General features: G+C 44.0%; 1 protein-coding gene across 1 annotated transcript; it reads left to right on the forward strand.

Moving 5' to 3' along the window:
- Positions 1–1,607: 1,607 nt before the first annotated feature.
- LOC126095107 (G-protein coupled receptor dmsr-1-like) lies at positions 1,608–21,660 on the forward strand. Its single transcript, XM_049909816.1, has 2 exons — positions 1,608–3,651; positions 20,812–21,660. The coding sequence occupies exons 1-2, from the start codon at positions 2,524–2,526 to the stop codon at positions 20,815–20,817; spliced, it is 1,134 nt and encodes a 377-aa protein (XP_049765773.1). The 5' UTR covers positions 1,608–2,523; the 3' UTR covers positions 20,818–21,660.
- Positions 21,661–21,934: the final 274 nt, after the last annotated feature.

Consider the following 21,934-nt stretch of genomic DNA (forward strand, 5'->3'; position numbering starts at 1 on the left):
TAGGGTATCTTCTTCGTCTTTCTTGAGAACCTTTATCATTACATAAGTTCTTATATTTTTTCTATGAGATTGTGTTCTAAATTTCCAAAGGACGCCTCACAACTCTTCCCTTAACCCTAGCAATACCAAGACATTTTCCATAACGTCCATTACCAGTGGGGTTATAGGAGAAAACATTGTGACCACAAAAAAGGTAAAATAAAATACAAAATAAAGAACTCGTTAGTTGTTGTTGAATTACATTAACAAGATAATTTTAAAGATAGGTTGATGTGCCAGTGTGGGTCACAGCCTAAAAATAGCATTTAACACGCCCTTAACAATACCGATGCATTTTAAATAACGTGTACTACTGACTACATGACAACTACTGACTACATGACAAGTACAAAAAATTAAGTCCGCTCCCGGTAGCTGAGTTGTCAGCGCGACGGAATGTCCATCTTGAGGCCCCGGGTTCAATTCGAGGCTGGGTCGAAGATTTTCTCCGCTCAGGGAGTGGGTGTTGTGTTGTTCTAATCATCAACATTTCGTCCCCATCGACGCGCAAATCTCCTAAGTGGCGTCAGATCGAAAGACTGGCGCCCAGCGAACGGTCTACCCGACGGGAGGCTCTAGTCACACGACATTTATATTATGTTATGTTATGTTACGTTATGTTACGTTATGTTACGTTATGTTAACGGGGACCTAGAAAAGACGGAGAGGCTCCGTCCCCGCCGCACCCGCAGTCGTCCGAAACCCCACGACGACTACCGCACCACCCACAGACTGGCCGGCTCAACGGACCTCGACACAAATCCGCCGGGAGGATTCGTGCCGGGGACCGGCCCTCCTTCTCGTCCGGAAAGCTGTGCGTTAAACCACATGGCCAGCCTGGCGGGCTGACATTTAAATTACAAAAAATTATAAAGTTCAAGTTTCGTTAATTGTTATTGATATTCTCTCCTAAGTTTACATTTTAAAGAGATGTTGATGTGTAAGTAATGCCCTAAACTTCGAAATACTGAACATGATATTGATTGAGGTAAGTGAAATCTGGTTAACTAAAAATTTAAAATAGGTATGACATCTGTTAGAAGAAGTCATTAGAGACAATATATATTTTATTTTATTCAAAACTTTAAAATATAAAGTAACCGAGTACATTTCAGTTTTTGCAGAAAGTGGGTATGTGGGCATAAACCACCCTTCCCCCACGCAACCCCCCCGCACCCCCCCCCCCCCCCCCGAGACCCGCCATCAACACCACCACCACTGGATTGCGAGTATTAAAGGTAGTTTCTGGATAAGCCGAGAAAGCTAACAGTAGAGGTTGAAACCCGCTTCACAGCGTTTGAAATTCAGTTAAAAGTACTTTAGGTTGTTTGATTACGTTTCGCGGCTTGTAAACGCCCGGGTGAAACCACTAACGCGGGCAAACAGGAGGGAGCGCGCAGGAGCCTCGCTAAAACGAAAGTTCTCTCCTGGCGCGGCTAGCGCGAGTGGCCGCACGCGGTTAGCTCTGGTCCGCGCATGCGCGGCCGACGCAGGGTCTGTCCCCTCCGGCGCGCCCACTAGCAGCGCGTGAACGTCGCTGCCGACACCGACGCGACCGCTGGCGACGCCGACCGCGCCAGTAGCGTCCGCGGCGCCGCGCGGTGTACACGCGGCGTGTCTGGACGTCCGACGCGGCCACCGCCGGCTGCGACCGAGGCTGCGGTGACGCTGGGACGCCTACCCACTGTAGTACGTCGGTGTCGCAGGGCATATTCTTTTCTATGATAACATCGCGTTTCCATTTAATGTATTGAGTTATTTCGAGAAGAGGGGAAACAGGTTCAGATTTAACACGATACACCAATCGGAGGTTCGTTTTCGATTCCAGGCTTTACTGAAAGAGTTTCAACAGCAAAGAGGCGAATATTTTTCTTCTTTGATTACACTTAGATGTGATGTACGAGGTATATGCGAATCGATGGGCAATAAAGTTCTGTCTCTAAAGTAAGGAAATTCACTGTAGTCTTACTGTTATGGTTCATCCAAGCAGTTGTCGAAGAAAAGTGTAGAGTCCGAGTGATTGGTCCACGAATGTGAACAAGACACTCCTTGTATTAACGACACTCGTCCACTTTTGCAAAGGGCTAATCTTCTAGTCCAGGTACGCTTAAACTGTATCAGGAAGTTATTTGTTGATATGGACTAGGATTCCTGCACGGTGACAGTCGAGTCGAAAAAGAACTGCAGGATAATTTCGTGTAGTTTCTGCCAGCCTACAAAAATGCTCAGTTATGCGCAGTGGCTATACTAACTACGTTACGATTTATTGGGATCAGCAATAACGCCCTTTCTTTACCATAACTCTATAGACAGAAACTGATTCGCTAGTTCTGCTGCAGATTCGTTACTGTCTTGTCTTAACGAGCTGTTATACTAGCTACTTTCTGATAAATCTAGTTCGGCGCGTAACCGAAATGAGTTTTCGGGGGTGTGTCTGTAGGAATAAAGTTTTCCGCTGAAAAGATTCTACGCTCAATGTGAGCGATGATTTCGTCACCGACAGTAAACGCCACCACGGAGGCCACGAATTCTACGGTGGCGGAAGAAGTGGCCCAGTTCTGTGGTGCGGGACTGGAGCATTTCCACGCGGGCTACAAGCAAGTCCACGGCTACTTCAGCCTCTTGGTGTGCGTCTTCGGGTCGGTAGCGAACTCCCTCAACATCGCCGTGCTGACGAGGCGCGAGATGGTGTCTCCGACCAACAGCATACTCACGGGACTGGCCGTGGCCGACCTGCTGGTGATGGTGGAGTACGTGCCGTACGCGCTGCACATGTACCTGCTCAAGAGGCCCAAGGCGCTCACGTACACGTACGCGTGGGCCGTCTTCGTGCTGTTCCACTCCAACTTCGCGCAGGTCTGCCACACGGTGTCCATCCTGCTGACGGTGATGCTGGCCGTTTGGAGGTACAGGGCGGTGGCGCAGCCCCAGGCGAAGCAGCGCCCGTGCGGGATGCCTTCGACGTTGGCGGCCGTGGCTTCGGCGTACGTCCTGGGCCCGCTACTGTGCACGCCGCACTACCTCGCCTTCGAGGTGAAGGAGCACCCCGAGGACAACTCGACGACGCTGTACTACGTGCAGATGAGCCGGCTGAGCCAGGCGGCCGGCGGCCTGCTGAGCGACGTCAACTTCTGGGTGTACGGCGTCGTCGTCAAGCTGACGCCGTGCGCCGCGCTGACGGTGCTCAGCCTGCGGATCATCGCGGCGCTGGTGGAGACGAAGCGCCGGCGGCGCCAGCTGACGCTGGCCGGCTCGTCGGCGGCGTCGTCGGCGGCGGCGACGCGCCAGCAGGACAAGGAGCGCCAGACGGACCGCACGACGCGCATGCTGCTGGCCGTGCTGCTGCTCTTCCTGGTCACCGAGCTGCCGCAGGGCGTGCTGGGCCTCCTCAGCGGGCTGCTCGGCCAGCGCTTCTTCGCCGAGTGCTACGTGCCGCTGGGTGAGCTCATGGACGCGCTCGCGCTGCTCAACTCGGCCGTCAACTTCATCCTGTACTGCAGCATGAGCCGGCAGTTCCGGCAGACGTTCAGCCAGCTGTTCCGGCCGCGGGCGTTCGACCGGTGGATGCCCATCGACTTCACTGGGAACGGCCACACTAACATAATAACGCAGGTCAGTATCAAGCCAGTATCACTGTCTGCTTCCAAATATGCCACACCGTGCGGATACTCGAGAATGAATTTATATTCGAACCTGGGACCTTTCTGTTTTGTGGTCAAGTGCCCTACCGACCATTCTTGGGTGTCCCAAAATAGCAACGACGAACTTCAGGGTCATACAAAAAAAAAAAAGAAGAAAGTCTCGTAAACACGGCCTCTAAAATGCATGCCTTATAAGCTATGAGCACTTCGTTCATCTTCGCTAGTGCGCAACACATCTCTTCTGCTGAACAATTGCACATAGATATTGAGGTATGCGTTTTAGAGGCCATGTTGACTGGACATGTGTTTCGTACCACACCGTCTCCTCGCAAAATATAGAAAGGAAAGAACTTGCAGTAGAAGACATGTTTCATAGCATGGAAGATGAACAAGTGCTTGTATCTCTTAAGGTATGCGTTTTAGAGCCTTCGTTTACTAGATGTTGTTTTCTTTTTTTTATATAAGTAACCGGTCTCTAACTTTTATCGGGGTTTTGTGGAACGTCCTGTATGTATAAGAAGCACCCCACCCCCCTGTATTCTTCTTTTAGCCCCTAGATTTGCTTAACTAACCTTGTCTTCTCGGCCCTGGTTAACTGCCATTCTCTCTGTGTTTTTTCTCTATGGTTCCAAAGTAGTGACATTTCATTCTTACACCAATAAAGCGATGATGACCTTTCTAAATAAAATACTTTGTCCGTCATTTCAGGCAAAAATTTTAACGACTACAGATAAACTTAGCCTTTATATAGTAAACAGTAATACATTAAATTTAAAGGCCACTACTAGTGCGATGATTACATGCTACTTGTTATAAAACAAATCTATTTGCTGAGCTGCATTAAAATTCCTTATTTGTTAGTATAAGTGCCACATTTTTGAGTATATGTGTTGGTTAATATATACTTCTTTATGTACATCAGGCGTATATCATTTGTAAATAATAGAATTTTTCCCTGTCTCTTATAGCTCGTATAAACAAAAGGCACGTACGTCATTATGAAAATGACATATGTATTCTTAATCGGAACTTTTTAGTGTAACTATTTGCATTTAATGGTCTCCAGAAAATGTACTTAGGGAGAAAGAAAGGGCCTCCGTCTTTCGCTTTTAGCTCCTAATTTCACAGACCTAACCTTGCCTTCTTGGCCTGGGTTCCTCGCCGTTTCCTCTGTTTTGTCTTCCTAGTTCCAAAATAATGACATTCTCTTCTTACAACAATATGTAATGTACTTTTTATCGTCCTCCTGGCCAAAAATTTCAAGGATATAAATGAAATTAGTTTATTTGAAGTGACATGCATAATATTACATACGAAGGCCGCTTCGACTGCGATATTTGTACTGTCCTTGATCTAAAAAGTATTGTTATACTAAGATGAACTGAAATGTCTTTTTTGGCAGTAAAGGTACCAACTACTTCTAATACATCTTTTCTGTGTGCTAACTAACGCAGATTACTTCTTTTAGATCACAGATATATATTTCGTAAATAACAAATATTTCCTTTTGTCATATAGCTTCAAAAAATCATATAAATAAATGGCACAATCTTTAGCAAATTAACTTTTCTGTTTTGAGTCTGCGCTTCTTGATGTAATTATTTCGGGTTATTGGTCTCCTGAAAATGCACTTCGCGTGAAACAGTATGAGGTTCGTTAGATTTCGAGGTGAAAGATGGACTTCTAAGTAGTAATGACTCCAACTGAGCTATCCAAGCTGGACTCACGATCAGCCCTCACAGCTCTGCTTCTACCGGTACGTGTTCTACTACCTCCAAGATACCTATCTGCGAAAAGCAAAGGTCTCAAGTTCTAGTACCCGTCCGGCACTCAATTTTAAAGAGCCAGGTATGTTCAGTACATTCGTCGCTCAGTTTGTTATGCGTGGCCGGCCGGAATGGCCTAGCGGTTCTAGGCGCTTCAGTCTGGAAAAGCGCGACCGCTACGGTCGCTGGTTCGAATCCTGCCTCGGGCATGGATGTGTGTGATGTCCTTAGGGTGGTTAGGTTTAAGAATTTCTAAGTTATAGGGGACTGATAACCTCAGACGTTAAGTCCCATAGTGCTCAGAGCCATTTGAACCATTTTTTTTTTTTTTGTTTGTTATGCGTGGGGAAGCCGACCTCCGAGGTCAAAACTTAGGAGATTGTTCAGTGATGTATGCCAAATATTTTAATAAGCTGACTAGTGGTACCCAGTGGCTCCTTACAGATTAAATTATAGTTTATTCAGTTTTTTACCCCAGTTACCTGTAATTCTGTTGAAATGCCTTCACGGCAGTGAACGAATCTGCAAGATGCAGTTACATAAACCTTTGTCTACATCTCCATATATACTCCATCAGCCACTATACGGTGCTTGGCGGAAGGTACCTTGTACAAATACCGTTCAATAGCTTACCTGTTCCTCGTGTAAATTGAGCGAGGAGAAAACGACTGCCAGTATGCTTCAATACGAGCCCTTTTTTCCATTAACTTCGCGGTCGTTATGTGAGATACATATCTGTTGTTGGCAGTAGGCTCGTTCCGCACTGTGTCACAAATGACGCTCACATAAACTTTATCAGTAGTGGTTCGCGGAAAGTACGTCTTCTTCCCTCCAGGGATTCTCATTTGAGTTCACTGAGCAAGTCCGTAATACTCGAGAGCTGATCGAACCTAACGGTAATAAATCTAGCAGCAATCATCTGAGTTGCTTCGATATTTACTTTTAATCCGGCGAGGAGAGGACAAACATTCCAGGAGAAATCTAGAATGGACAGTGCAAATGGTTTGTACACTGTCTCCTTTATAGGTGAGTTATACTCTCTCTCTCTCTCTCTCTCTCTCTCTCTCTCTCTCTCTCTCTCTTTACACGTCACTTTGTAACGTTACGCCGAGATATTATTCGACGTGAATGTCATCACTAACATGATTTCGAACATAACAGGATTGGTTTTACTACTGATTAGCGTCAACATACTAGTACATGTATCCAGCTTTAGAGTGAACCACCGTTCATCGCACAAGGAAAATCTATCCACGTATTCCCAAATCCTTCCACAGTCACCCAACGACGACACTGTCCCGTACGCTACATCACCATCAGAAAACAGACGCAAAATGCTGGTAACCTCATCTGTCAGAATGTAGAGAACAAGAACTATCCCATCTCACCTTCATGAGCCACACCTGACGAAACCATTGCCGCCGATAATGAAAACACACAGCACAACCATCAGATGAGACTCTGTTGTGGTCGCTATCGCTGCAGGGTCACCTCAGCGTAGCACCCTAATGCCCCACTTCCATTGTATTCAGTGAAACAATACACGACGCTCATGGGGGCTAATTCTTCATCAGTAAATCTATCTATGCTGCTGTGTATCATTGTCAACACTGTCGGAAAACTAACACGAGCAGTACTGAAACAAAGTTGGGGGGGGGGGGGGGGGGAGCAAAAAGTAAAGTGCACACTATTGCTGTCAACAGACAGTATCTTGAGTGAATGCAAAGTGTTTCTTTCCAAGTTAGACACAGACTTCGTAGGGTCAATCTTTGGACTGTATAGAAGATAATTTCAGCGCATTAGAAGTGGAAAGTTACATGGCGTTAAAGTACAAGCGAGATACAAATACTCTGTAACGAGCCACCGAAGGCCAGTAATCTCTGATACCAAAATACTCCGAAATAGTTCGTGAACCAACTCTGAAATTTGGCCATCGCTGTTCAGATTCACCCTGCATAGTTAGATACCGGTGTAAGATGCTAACATAGCAGTATAATGTACGCCAACAGCCTTGTCGCAAGGTAATAACGGTTCTCGTCGGATCATCGAAGTTAAGAGTTGTCGGATAGGCTATTACTTGGATGGGTGACCATCTGGGTCCGCCATTCGCCGTTAGCGAACGGGGAGCAGTCGGCCCTTGTGGGGGCAGCTGAACTACTTGACTGAGAATTAGGGTCTCCGGTTACGGAAACTGACAGCGGCTGCGGGAGAGGTGTGCTGACCACGTGCCCCTCTGTATTCAATAGCGCTTATAACCAGAGGATGTCACGGTGGTCGGTCGGTACCGTGGGGGCCTTCAGAGGCCTGTTCGGGTGGAGTTCAGTTTATCTTTTGTAAACTGTACGTCACCCAGCAAGTACGATTGTCACAACGCTTACGACATAAGGCGGTTTGAAACGTTCAGCTGTTGCCTCCAAATTTATATCGTTTGTAGATTTTTTCTTACCCACACCTAGCAAAGTCTGAGGGAGACAAATGTCAGTGGCATCAGTTATACCTGGTCGTCAGTCATCGACATTTAAAATGCATAAGGGAAACTTTAACGAAAAGGAGAATGAATAAGCTGTTACCTAACAAGACTGAAGACTGGGGTGTAACACCTTGTAAACAGCGAGATCGTTAGAAACGGAACATAAGCTCATGTTGGAGGAGGATGGGAAAGGAAATCTACCGTGTCGTTTCCAAAGAAACCATCACCACATTTGCCTTAAGGTATTTAGAGAAAGGGATAGCATCAGAACTTCAAACTTGGCACTGAGCCAGGTCTGAAACTGCCGTCCTCCCAAAAATGAACTGCGTCACACAGTATGGTTGTTGCAATAGGAGTGGTTTACTGGTTATCGATGAATTTGTTATAGTGATTTTTAGGTGACGTCTCCCTAGGGTAGATGAATAAATGTAGTTTACGTTCTCTCTCTTTCTATCTCTCTCTCTCTCTCTCTCTCTCTCTCTCTCTCTCTCTGTCTCTCTCTCTCTCTCTCTCTCGCTGGCTCGCTCTCTCTCTCCCACTTTCTAAAGAAAGAAACGTATTGGCCAATGTACTTATAAACAACAACAAAGAGCTCTGCTCCTTCTACTCTCACGTTCAGAATATGTTTTGTTACTTGCACTGTGAGTAAATATTATTTTACTCCATATTTCCTTTTGCCTTTCTGGAACTATGCGTTCGCTTACTCTAGTAAGACATTTTGTTTGCCCTCAGCATAAACGGCAGACACCCTCTCCACAACTTTCTTTTGTGTATGTTTTGTTGTGGTTTCCATTGTAGGATGTGTTTATCGTAAATCTATTGTCAGAGGTTTCGTTCGTGTAGAAGTTTGTGTGTATGGTCATTCATTATTTGCTTGCTCTCCGCTGTTGTTCTCTGGGCTTCATAGGTCTTTCTGGATTAGGACGAGATATTTGTCACGAATATTTACATTAAAACGGGAATCGTGGGTGGATCACAGAGCGGAAGATACGGTGGTACTTGTGGGGTCACCGCCAGACACCACACTTGCTAGGTGGTAGCCTTTAAATCGGCCGCGGTCCGCTGGTATACGTCGGACCCGCGTGTCGCCACTGTCAGTGATTGCAGACCGAGCGCCGCCACACGGCAGGTCTAGAGAGACGTCCTAGCACTCGTCCCAGTTGTACAACCGACTTTGCTAGCGATGGTTCACTGACAAAATACGCTCTCATTTGGCGAGACGATAGTTAGCATAGCCCTCAGCTACGTCATTTGCTACGACCTACCAAGGCACCATTACCAGTTTATATTGAGATTTTACTTACGTATCAACAAGAGCGATGTACACCAATTATGGATTAAAGTTAAGTATTCCACCAACTATGTTCTTTTCTTACTAGACTCAACTACTTTACTGTTCCAGACCTCACACTAGTCTGCGTGAGCTTAACGCGTGCTATTCGGCTACAAGTCATAGTGGATTGGTTGTCGGGTCAGTCCACTACAGTACTTGCATTGCAGAGTACAAGGATGGTGAACCTGGAGTAGTAACGTTAGTACTCTACGTGACAGATGACGCAGAACTGGACACTAACGTGCAATTTGGGAAACAAACTCACTGCCACACACGCAGTCAAGAGAGGTTTTGTTTCTAATTTTCCTGTTTGTAACTCCTTTTTTCCACAAAATTGTTACGAATACTGATAATCGAAAATGTGAAGCCTAACACGTAATCCTTAAATAGAATAAACACACGGGGAGTCTTCCATATTCTTATCTCCTTATCTGTTGTTTATACAGCTTCTGCGTTTTGTCCTTTTTGTGTAATGGTTAATGAGTAACATAATCCTATTAAGCAGAAAGGAAATGGGTTAGTTGGTTTGTGGGGTGTTGAAGGGACCAGACTACAAAGGCCATCGGCCCCGAAAGGAAGTAGTTTGCTGTCTGACCATAACTACATAGAAGATTTCTGTATGATACTGAAGCAACTTACGTTGACGTGTTTACTTTAATTCTTTATGTTGTTTGCCCACTTGAAAGCGCGGCTGGATTGAATTGTAATTTGTTAAAATGTACAAATTAGTACGTTAACCAAAATTTGTAGCCATTATCCTACACAGTAGTTACTGAAAGAACCTTTCACTGCAGATGCTACGATTACATCTTGGTCGATGTGTTTCTATTTAAGTGTCATGTATTTCAGAATTTCGCATTTACGCTGTTGACACTATTAATTACAACTTAATGTACCATCTCCACGAAGTCCTACTGCGATTAAGTGTCAGTAGTCTTAGATACACAAATGTTTACATTCTTTGATTTTATTTAATATGTTGCTGTGTTAGACGAAAGTCGGAAAGAGACGTTCCAGTTACACAAATGGTTCGAATGGCTTTGAGCACTACGGGACTTAACATCTGAGGTCATCAGTCCTCTAGAACTTAGAACTACTTAAGCCTAACTAACCTAAGGACGTCACACACATCCATGCCCGAGGCACGATTCGAATCTGCGACAGTAGCAGTCACGCGGTTCCAGACTGAAGTGCCTAGAACCGCACGGCCACACTGGCCGGCTCCAGTTACACACATGCGTTTGTACATGTGTAGCATTTGTGGCGTAGAGTATCTGACGCAATAACATTTAACGTTCCCGTCACTCTATTGTTGTACTTCTAAATGATGTACAGGAATAACGTTTATGTGTAGGCCAAAACATCTCGTTATTACAGTGGCGAAGCATATAATAGCAGATATTTACCAACGAGAAGATATTATTCAGAAAACCACATTTAATATTTCATTTAGTATTTGTTTCCCATATGTGTTGCTTGCGTGTGTGTGTGTGTGTGTGTGTGTGTGCGTGTGTGTGTGTGTGTGTGTGTGAGAGAGAGAGAGAGAGAGAGAGAGAGAGAGAGAGAGAGAGGGAGAGAGAGAGCGAGAGAGAGAGAGAGATAGGGGGAAGGAGAGGGCGCTCCTAGGCGCGCATGTATGCGCCCACGCGTTTGGGGGGGGGGGGGGAAGGGGGCATGGGGCGGGACGCAATTGAGTATGAGATGACACGGCAACATAGGATGGATTGGCGACCGAGATGACAGTCTTCTGACTCCTACACTGCGTAGGTCATACGTGAAACGGACTGCTTGTATAACACGTTTGTTACGTTTCGTTGCCTTCGACGGCTGATAGATGAATGTCGAGCTGTACTATTACAATGCATTGCCAGTGTAAAGATACGGGCTCCTGGGAGCCTTCGAAAAATAGAGGAACGTTAAAAACTTTTAGAAGTGGAAAGATGATGTACAGAAAATTCTTAGCCTAGTGATGCAGTATGTTTTCTGGACGAAATTTCGGCGTACTATAGCTAACAAACTTCTACATGTAGGTTCCATCTCTAAAGAGAGTAGCGTCTCTTGGTGGGAAAACGGCACGAAGTAAAGGGATGCCAAATACAGAGAAGATGGTAAGTATACTAAAATGGTTTCAGGTTTTCCTTTCACGAAATGTCTTCGTTGATAGCTAGGTTCGTTTCTTTTGCAACCCAAACCTTCCCTCGAGCAGTTTCTCATCCAGTTGAACTAGATAATATACGTCGCAATCCACAGGCTGTGTGCTGTACTATGAAAGGACGCGAACACGCAAATCAGTTTTTTTGTCCCAGAAAAAAACATTAGTCACAGTTTCTCTGACAGAATAAAGTGGCATGATCCCTTCATCGTATTTGATGACTGTTAATATTTAAGGCTCTTCAGACCGTTCTTTACTAAAATGGAGTGTTACCAGTTGATGGAATTCACAGTAAACGAAAACATGCCCCACCGTTTTAGTTCGCTTCCCTTATTGGGAAGACTACCAATTTCGCATCGTTACAGATGCATTCTCAGGGGATGCACTGTCAACTGAAATTCAGTTTTTTGGAATAGAACTTCGTGAAAAATAGAAAACGTTTTTATAAATATTCCCAAAAATGTTTGTCAATCGTGTATTAACTGTAAAACAGTGAAAAATAAGTTAAAAATCATGGCACATGTGATTATCCCACAAACAGTCGAGAAACTACGATGTTTCATTGTTCATTCGCGAATCAAAAATGTTGCTCCATGATAGGTTGTTGTCAATAGTAAAACGCATTAAGCAGAAGTAGATGAATGTCAGACTGGAAAAACGGGGACATAAAACATAGCACAAAAAATAACTACACCCCTTGAAATTCATTTCAGAAGCGTGTGAAAAATTTTTAAGAAGTTTTCGGAATTTAACGTCTACGAATTCTACGAAAGTAAATAATAACAATCTACCAAAAGTGCTGTTCCATTTTAGAATCACTCTGCATTAAGAAAACGTGAAAACGATGACTGTTAAATAGTGGTGTGGTACTACAAGCTCATATTGACAAAGACAGATCCCGATTTTGATAACTTGAAGCATTCCCTTTCATAAAAAATGCAAAAAGTGAATGTACATGTGATAGGGAGCCACTTGCATTATATCAAGGCGCCCGTTATGGTAAACCAACGGCAAATGCAATAAAACTGGCATTAACGGTACCTGACAAGGTGTTTTGCAGAAACGCCTTAATAAAAGGCCTAAAATGGGTAAAATCAATCTTATAATACGTGTTTTCTGCGGCAGACGTAGAACCGGCACGTGTTATATCCGCGAAGCTGTTGTTGTGTTTTGATATTTACAAATTGAGGAGGAGCAGAGATATGACATTTGCCAGCGATCAGAAACATGCCGGAGCAAATTCCTGTATGACAATAAAGATCTAGGTTTTCCGTCATTTCCATACACTGCTTAAGGCCAATAACGGGATGGTTTTTTTCAAAATAGAACGGTCGTTTTCCTTCCCCATCCTTCCACTACCCAATCTTTTGTTTCGTTTCCAAAGCATATGGCGTCACTTACTTCACACTCCATTAACTGCAGATCTTCCTATCATAAAATTTTCAGCATATCACACAGCTATCGACGGAAATTGAACTGTGAAATTGTAAACTTTGGCTTCCGATGGATAAATTTGCGACGCTGTAGTGTAATTTTACTTCGCAGCTGGCAAGGATTGTAAATAGGAGATTTGTCGAAACCAGGGCATACAGTCCTTGAGAATTTCATTCCGTTTACTCAGTTAGACAGTGAGTATGGCTTGCAGTCAGGCGTGTGAACAATATACACAGATAGTTTTGAGACAGGACATGCAATTGCCCTCCAAAAACCCGGCTGGAGTAATCGGGGAAAAAAACCAATCCCACGATTTGATGATACTGGATGAAACGGATGCACCGTAGCCGAACACAGCATGAAAAAGGAATCGGTCGACCTAGCGAAGATCTGTCAATCGTTAGACACATTCAGTCGCGAATTCATCATTCTGATCGATCCGACTAGCAAATGGTGCTTCATTGACCATAAGGAGTATTAACAGGCGGCTCACAAAAAGGCGACTGAGTTCTTCGTGCCCACTGCGCAAACAACCATTAACTTCAGTAAACCAACAAGGCCGTTTTGCAGTGTAGTTGGGCACATTCGGTCTGGAATCTCATTTACGGTAGTGGAATTGTTTTCAGTGACGAGTTTGCTTAGAACTGAGCCCTGACGACCAGCGAAGTCGTGTCTGGAGCGTCCCGGACCACGGTGGGATGCCAAACTGACTGCCGTCCAAACATACGGCCCGACAACCAGGAGCAATGATCTGGGGTGTCACCTCATTTCATAGGAGGACCCCTTCGGTAGCAATCCGCAGTACCTCTATAGGGCAGCAGTAGGTCGACGATTTTCGACGCCCGTTTTGTTGCCCCTTATGGCAAGCCGTCTGGGGTTTAAAAGGCAGTCAACGCCCGCTCGCACACGGCCAGATCCTTCCCAATCGCAAGCTGGTTGGAGTGCCGTATCCATAATGTGCCAAACGTTCTCAAAATGGGGACAGATCCGTCAATCTTGCTCGCCAACGTACGGTTTGAGAAGCACGAAGACAAGCAGTACAAATTCTCGCTGTTTGCGGGCGGGCATTATGAAATGTAACCTCTGGATGGCTTACCATAAAGGGCAACAAAACAGGACATAGGACATTGTCGATGTACCGCTGTTATGTAAGGGTGCCGCGGATGACAACCAAAGGAGTCTTGCTATTTAGAGAAATCGTACCGTCTACCGTAACTACTGACTGTCAGGCCATATGGTGGCCGTTAGTCACGTTTGTATCCTACTGATGCCCAGAGCGTCTCCGGACTGATCATCAGGGCTCAGTTCAAAGCCGTATTTGTCACTGAAGACAATTCTGTTCCAATTAATGAGAATACACGGTGACTGTTGCCCGTCACAAGGTCTGACAAACAGCACTGGTTGTCTCGGGTGCCATTTTTTATCGTAGCAAGACCCCTTTGGTTTGTCATCCGAGGCACCATTACAGCACAGTGACAAGACGACGATATTCTACGCCCCCTATTGTTGTCCTTCATGGATTACTATCCTGTACATTTCAGCAAAGTCCACCTGCAGAAGACCAGAGTTTTTGCTGCTTATATTTATGCCTGCCAAACACTAACTTGGTAGCAAGGTCGACAGATCTCTCAGTTGAGAACGTTCGGTGCATTGTGGGTAGGGGCCTCCAACCGACTCGAGATTTTGGCGATGTAACGCGCCAGTTGGACAGAATTTGAACAGATATCCCTCTATCTGTCAGTGCCAAGCCGAATGACTTCTTGCATAAGGGCCAAAGTTGGAAGGTGGCGAAATATTCTGGATCTGAAACGAAGTGCGTACTATCCAACGAACATGACATGTTGTTCGCTAAGTAAAAAAAAAAAAAAAAAAAAAAAGAGAGAGAGAGAGAGAGTGAGAGAGAGCACAAAATATATGCCGCAAACAGCTACAATAATTGCTTAAGACATGCTGTAACATGCAATAAATAAGATCAAAAAAAAGAAAAAAAACCTCACCGATGACGGTGATATTTGTCGCCGAAACTAGTTTGGAAGAATAAAGAACTAAACGAATAACAAGGTGTTTTGCATCAAGGCGGACTCTTATATTACTAGTCAAAGTTTGACCAACACCTCATTTACTTGCTCAATTTGTGAAGCTGTCTCTCTTCAATAGCTCGTACAATTTTACTGTAACTGTGATCATTTCTTTGTATGTACAGATACGACATATCTACCTATTTCCGTCCCATTCAGATAAATAATTCGTCGTGCGTCTTTTCATTTTCTTACAGAGTACTTAGTATCGGTAGAGTATACCTCAGGTTATAGTACACCATGGACCAAACTATCATAACACAGTTGAATTTTTGTAAAAAGTAGATTAGCGATAAATTTCTTACTGTATCAAGAAATATAGCCCTACACAAAACATGAAGACAAATGGATATTAACCTCACTTAACAGTGTAGCTATATTCTTCCCATTCACAAAAGAAGTGAGAAAAATGTTTAACATTTGGTACAGATGAGAGTGTCAATTATCACTGTTGATCATTTTCTACAATAGAAGATTTAACTGAAAATAAAGCACTTCGTCTTCAGGCAACAAGTGGCCCATCGGGAGCGTCCGACCGCCGTGTCATCCTTAGTTCTGAGGATACAGATAGGAGGGGTGTGTTGTCAACATACCGCTCTCCCAGTCGTTATGATGGTTATGTTTGGCCGGAGCAGCTACTATTCGGTCGAGTGGTTCCTCAGTTGGCATCACGAAGCGGAGTGCACCCAGAAAAATGGCAACAGCGCATGGCGGCCAGGATGGTCACCCATCCAAGTGCCAGCCAAGCCACACATCGCTTATGTACGGTGATTTGACGGGAATCGGTGTATCCTCTGTGGCTAGGCCGTTGCGTAACTGACAATAGCATCACAGTAATTTTGCAGAGCTTATCTATAAATGTGAACATTCGGTACGTGAGACCATTTCATTTGTGCAGTGTTTTCTGCCATATATTACCCGCACTGTGGTGCGCATCAGTTTCTACGTTAAAAAATTCATTTCTCGCTGTACCTTTGTGCTATTTTCTGCAGGAAAGTCGTGAGCCGCTTTCCTAGAAAAATAACTGCTCCATCTATTGGACTGTTGTTTCTTGTGTTGCGGAGATATTACTGGTCTTGAGACATCCTTTGTGTAGATCTTCGTGAACAGAAATTATAGTTCCCATGGAACGATTATTTCGCTGTGCTGTGGGGTGTGATTAATTTTGAGTCTCGCTGGAAGATCATGGCTATGTTTCATGCCATACCCAAACCCAGAGCCCTGCCTTTCACGAATCACACTTTCATGAGTGAGCTACTCACTCAGTACTCACGATACGTCTATATTGCTCTAGTGTGATATACCTTCTGACCTACGTTCCAGATTACACAGAACCTTTCAGTAACACTTCTATGGACAACCACGCATGATTGAATGGAGAAGTGACTCCGACATACGCTGCGGTTTATTTTCAAAACGGCAATTTCGGTGCCTCCTTCATCTTTAGAACTAACGTCTTTCGCTTCAAATTAAAACAGATTTACAGAGTAAGATATCAGATAAAGTGATAAAATTTGTGCCGAAAGGTTTCATCCCTATTTGCTTTATTCTGTAAAAAGTACAAGAATTCACGGAACATATGAATATTTTCATTATCATTCCTACATTACGCTTCAATATATATCGATGGGAGGTGTGTGTTTCTCACAAAAGGAAAAGAAAATCAAGACAGTTCTCAGAAGGTCACATCGAACTCCAAAGTACTTTACTGAGCTTCTTCCTAATGGAGGTTGTATATCTTTTTTCCGACCCATCTTTGGACTGACATACCTAGCCTATTACAAAGGGCCTGTACTTGAATGTACATAATGAGCCACAGTACAGCCTGGCATTTACCACACCAACGAATCATTCCCAAAGGTGACAGGAGACATTCTTTAGACGGCTGGAAATTAAAACCTACACCTTTGGATTTACGATCATTTATCGGCATTTAAATATGTCATTAACAATAATAGAATGGTTAAATAAAAATAATAATTGTAAACGCTGCCTGAAACCATCCTTTTCTCCTCAACGTAATCATCACTTCATTCTGTGCCTGAATTTTTAATATCCGCAGTGCCTTCGCAGCAACTTTGTAATATGTTTATTGATCGACAGTGTGTCTCTCCCGTTTCGCCGGGCGGAGTGGCCGACCGGTTATATGCGCTACGGTCTGGAATCGCGCAACCGCTAAGGTCACAGGTTCGAATCCTGTCTCGGGCATGGATGTGCGTGATGCGCTTAGGTTAGTTAGGTTTAAGTAGTTCTAAGTTCTAGGGGACTGATGACCCTAGAAGTTAAGTCCCATAGTGCTCAGAGCCATTTGAACCATCTCCCGTTTCTCAAAACCTTGATCGTAGGGACTACTCTACAACGTGCTGTATATGGGATTTGAAATCAATTCATTCGTGCCACATATTCGTTCCCAGAGCTAAGTATTCTATATTCATTAATAATATATGTTGCACCTTGTTTCCTGTTACTATTTTAAAGCAAATATATTTTTCTGCCTGTCTTAACATTCCGTGGTACATCTGTAGACATCGATGCTTTAAGTGACGTGTGATCTATACGTACATGCGTGTATACGAAACTTCTTTAATTCTTACAGATCTGCCGACTTCACCTAATAACTTCTACAGTACAATAATGGATAATTATAGAATATGAGTTAATTATTTTCCAGTGCTGATGACAAAACTCACATCCAAAACATTAGTAGGAAACTGTGCGTCTCATCTAATTATGAAGGTAGGTAAGGTTTCGACGTGGGGCTTGGGTACCTTTGCAGTACGTATTGTCACACTATTTCGACCGTGAGAACCGATCTTATTTCTGCCGCAGCCTAAAATCAAATCAGAAATCCACTCAGGACATGACGCTACATATTGAGTGAAATTTACAGTGGTGGTTCTGACAATAAGTCGTATCAAATTTGAGTAATCTACCTTCATCTGATTGAAATCCGTCGAGTGGAATAGTTAGACATAAAAATATAGCACTCTAATGACACAACGAAGGAAATGACAGTATGATTGCGCTTGGTATTGGTTTGCGTCGATGTTTATAATCACTTCACATTTTTCTACTTAGAAAAAGCGTAGATCGTAATTCAGTAAGTCTCGAGATACCTACTGAGAAGGTGCTTTATTAAATAAAGGATGAAATGCGGTGAATGAGAACAGCGAACATGAATATAATCCAAACAAACACAGGTAGGAAAGCAATGGTTTTCCCAATACAACCACATTTCCTGCAAGACCGACTTACTGGTCGTGAGTGCCTCAATTTCCTGCAACAAATGCTAAATCAAAGGATGATTTTCCTTATGGTGATTGGAGGCGTATGTGGTACATGTATGATGTTTATCGGTGCCTCAGCTCACTTTCACGTGGCTCTTCGGAAATCGTAGCACGAATCTTGACCAAGGGAACCGATTGAGCATCGCGAACAGCGGGGCCTCCCAGGTTCCCCGACGTGAACACGTTGGAGCTTTGTGTGTGGGAATATTATAGCCCTGTTGGCAGCTCAGTGTACTGTAGGCACGCATTGTGGATACATGGGACTTTTGCACGTGAACGGGTATTGAAGAGAAGACGTGCTGAAGCTTGCTCTCACATGAACTGTGGCCCTGTAAAACACTTTTATAATGCTCATCAAGTGCATATCTGCAGTTTAGGTCATCTTTGACCTATTGGGAAACAATATCGGTTTCCAACTGAGCGTTTGTTAGGATTTTTTGCATGTTTCATTGTCCTTTACGTTCCCTTCCGTTCGTCCTACAGTGGTCAAACACAGTGTATACACAACCGAGCGTGAAAACTGTCGTCTTTAAAAAATTGGTACTATTACTAATTATTATTACTGTTGTTAATGGGAAAATGGAAATGGAAATAAAGTCCCGTGCTTCTTTACAGAGCGTAGGGGAACGATGCGGTAGACCCGCACCGCCTTACTAGGCAAGGTCCTATTGGAGGTGGTTTGCCGTTGCCTTCCACCGACCGTAATGGGGATGAATGATGATGATGAAGACGACACAACAACACCCACTCATCTCGAGGCAGGAAAAATCCCTGATCCCGCCGGGAATCGAACCCGGGACCCCGTGCTCGGGAAGCGAGAACGCTACCGCGAGACCACGAGGGGCGGACGTTGTTAATTGGAACATACGCATATTTGTTGCAATCGGTGACCCAAAATTTACGAAGAATCAATAATATGTGTACATTTCTGCTACATAAAAGCTCAGAATCAGTATTTGGTGATTATATATATGAATAAATGTTGATAAGCGACCGGTGTGGCCGTGCGGTTCTAGGCGCTTCAGTCTGGAACCGCGTGACCGCTACGGGCGCAGGTTCGAATCCTGCCTCGGGCATGGATGTTTGTGATGTCCTTAGGTTAGTTAAGTTTAAGTAGTTCTAAGTTCTAGGGGACTGATGACCACAGATGTTAAGTCCCATAGTGCTCACAGCTATTTGAACCATTTTGAAATGTTGATATTTCTTCTGCTCCAAGGACTTCACTTTCTATATTTTGGGAGTACTATGTAGTATGGACATAGCCATGGAAAAAAGCCTAGTATACATGGGGTCGTAAATGCATTCCTTAAGAGCTATGGGTACTTGTTCTTCTTCGCTAGTGTGCAATACATCTCTTCTCCTAGCAAGAGTCATAGCTGTAAAGGTATGCAGTTTAGAGCCCACGTTTAGTAGACATTTTTTTTCTTGTTTTGGTTCAAATACCCTGTCCCTGTGCCCACATTCAATAAGTAGACGCCTCGTCAGATTGAGGCAGCAATATTACCCAAACTGTAGTATACGAGGTACTGGAAACACGTGCGCTTGAAAACGTACTATAAGACAGCAGAGTGACGCTGCATTGTTTAATGTTCAGAACAGAACCAACTGCTCTATGCCTACCTATCACACGAAGAGCATTCAATAAATAATGCAACACGTTTATCCTGAAAGAAGAACACATTTCAGAATTGATGATTGTACCATGAGGGAGAACATCAAACAGTACAGCCCCTTCAGAATCCTCGAAGACCGCCGCCATCACTTTACCAGCTGAGGGTCTGGCTTTGAACTTTTTCTTTGGAGGAGGAGTAGTGTGGCGTCACTCCATGAATTGCTGTTTTGTTACCTGTTCGAAGAGAGGAACCCATGTTTCATCGCCCGTGACGATGTTCCGCCAAAAATTTTCACTGAGCCTCGTTAGGCGCAAGTGGTTCCGTACAGATGACCTTCTGTTAGGCAGCGAGGAATGCAGTGGCCACGCACCACTGAGTACTCCAGCTAGTGGACGAGTATCCAACAGAGACGTCCAGTTATCAGAGATGTGTGTGATTGTGGTAGGTCGATCACCTCGAATAAGAGTGTCCGCACCTTCCAGCATTGCAGAAGTCACAACGATTCCGGCGGCACGAGGAGATAGGACAGATTTGCACGACTTTGTTCCGATTATGACAGACTCCTCGTCCAACGGCTCACCGTGCTTTTGTTCACCGCTAGTTCTCCGTAGACATTCTGAAAGCGCCTATGCAATGATCTGGTTTTCATCGAAATGAAACTCAGTGACAGGCCTCTTCTTGGGACATTCCTCCGTTACAGACGCCATTTTGAAGGTGACGTGTAGCCCCGCCACCTATCTGAACTTCATGAAACTATAGGGTTTGAAGCGGAAATATTCCACGAGGTCCTTCAACAAATTCCGCATATTTTCTAACCAAAATTGGCCGAGAAAATCATGTGTAGCCATACTTATATAGTGCTCCTCGTATTGTATTTCCAAAGTAATATGAAATTTTTCCTTACTTAGACCTGACAGAGATTTCCGTTATCAGAACCGTTGACATCACTCGTGTGACATTTCGTGCAGATGTTGATACAATGTTTTTATTGTTCGCAGGTATAACAGCGACTGGTCGCCGGATGAATCGTCTTCTTCGCTTGCAGACAACGGTGCAATCCTATCGCTTCTCCTCCTGACACAATGCCGTATTGTTCAACGTGAGACTGCATGGACGGTGCTAATCAAACAATCGGCGCTCATCTACATCGAAGCAAAAAGTGTTAGCATACGAGAAAGTGTCACTTGCTTGCTGAGCCCAAGAGCAAATGACATTTTTTTGTGGCACAGTGTGTTCGTATAATGTCACCAATGGGGTACTTTCGATGTTGCCTTGTCGTATAACGCTGCCCTGCCTGTCGTCTTGTTATCCGCTGGTGATGTTTACACATGGCTAACGCAATAGTAGAAACAACAGTAAGACTGCAGACACGGTTTCACTCTTGGGATAACACTGATAAAACTGAAAACTCGTCGCAGCGTATGTGGCATTCAGCTATGTACCGATGATTCTTGACAATTACGTACCAAAATTAACTGATTTAAAGCAGTTGGAAACCATACGAACAAATTCCTCCGACTGCAGTTCTTAGTAAGAAATCGGTTCTAGTTTAACTGTTTCATGTGAAGCTGAGGGACACCTTTCCTGTTCTTGTAAGACTGTACGAGAGTTTTGACAGTGATGTGACTTCCGTGAAAGCAGTTTTGTATGGGGTCTGTTTCCGTTATCATCATACATCGACGCTACCTTTAGGCGTTGTGCAACATTTTGCTCAAACAGCCCACGTGTATTAAGTTGGAATACCCAAGCTGACTGTTAGTTAAAATGCCATTCATGTTATTTAATAATGTTACTTTTAAGAAATAATTTAATAAATGTTTCGCATATGCAGATGAATAAAATTCAGCTACGCGTCATTTTATAATCGTTGAATCCTGTTATCAACTCCTTTTTTCACTTATTTCTTAATAAGAAAGTGATGAAGACACATATTTTAATAATTCTGTAGCATCATAACAACTTATTAGGGCGACTGTGTTACAGTATACTTAAAATGGCATTTAATAGTGCTGCCCCTCAACAGGCTTATCCTCTATATTCATTTGAAACCAATACACAACAAACACAATTACGATTTTTTGAAAACTTATTAAAGCTGTAGTGTCAGCTGAAATTATCATT

The sequence above is a fragment of the Schistocerca cancellata genome, chromosome 8 (assembly GCF_023864275.1).
Source record: "Schistocerca cancellata isolate TAMUIC-IGC-003103 chromosome 8, iqSchCanc2.1, whole genome shotgun sequence".
NCBI lineage: Eukaryota > Metazoa > Arthropoda > Insecta > Orthoptera > Acrididae > Schistocerca > Schistocerca cancellata.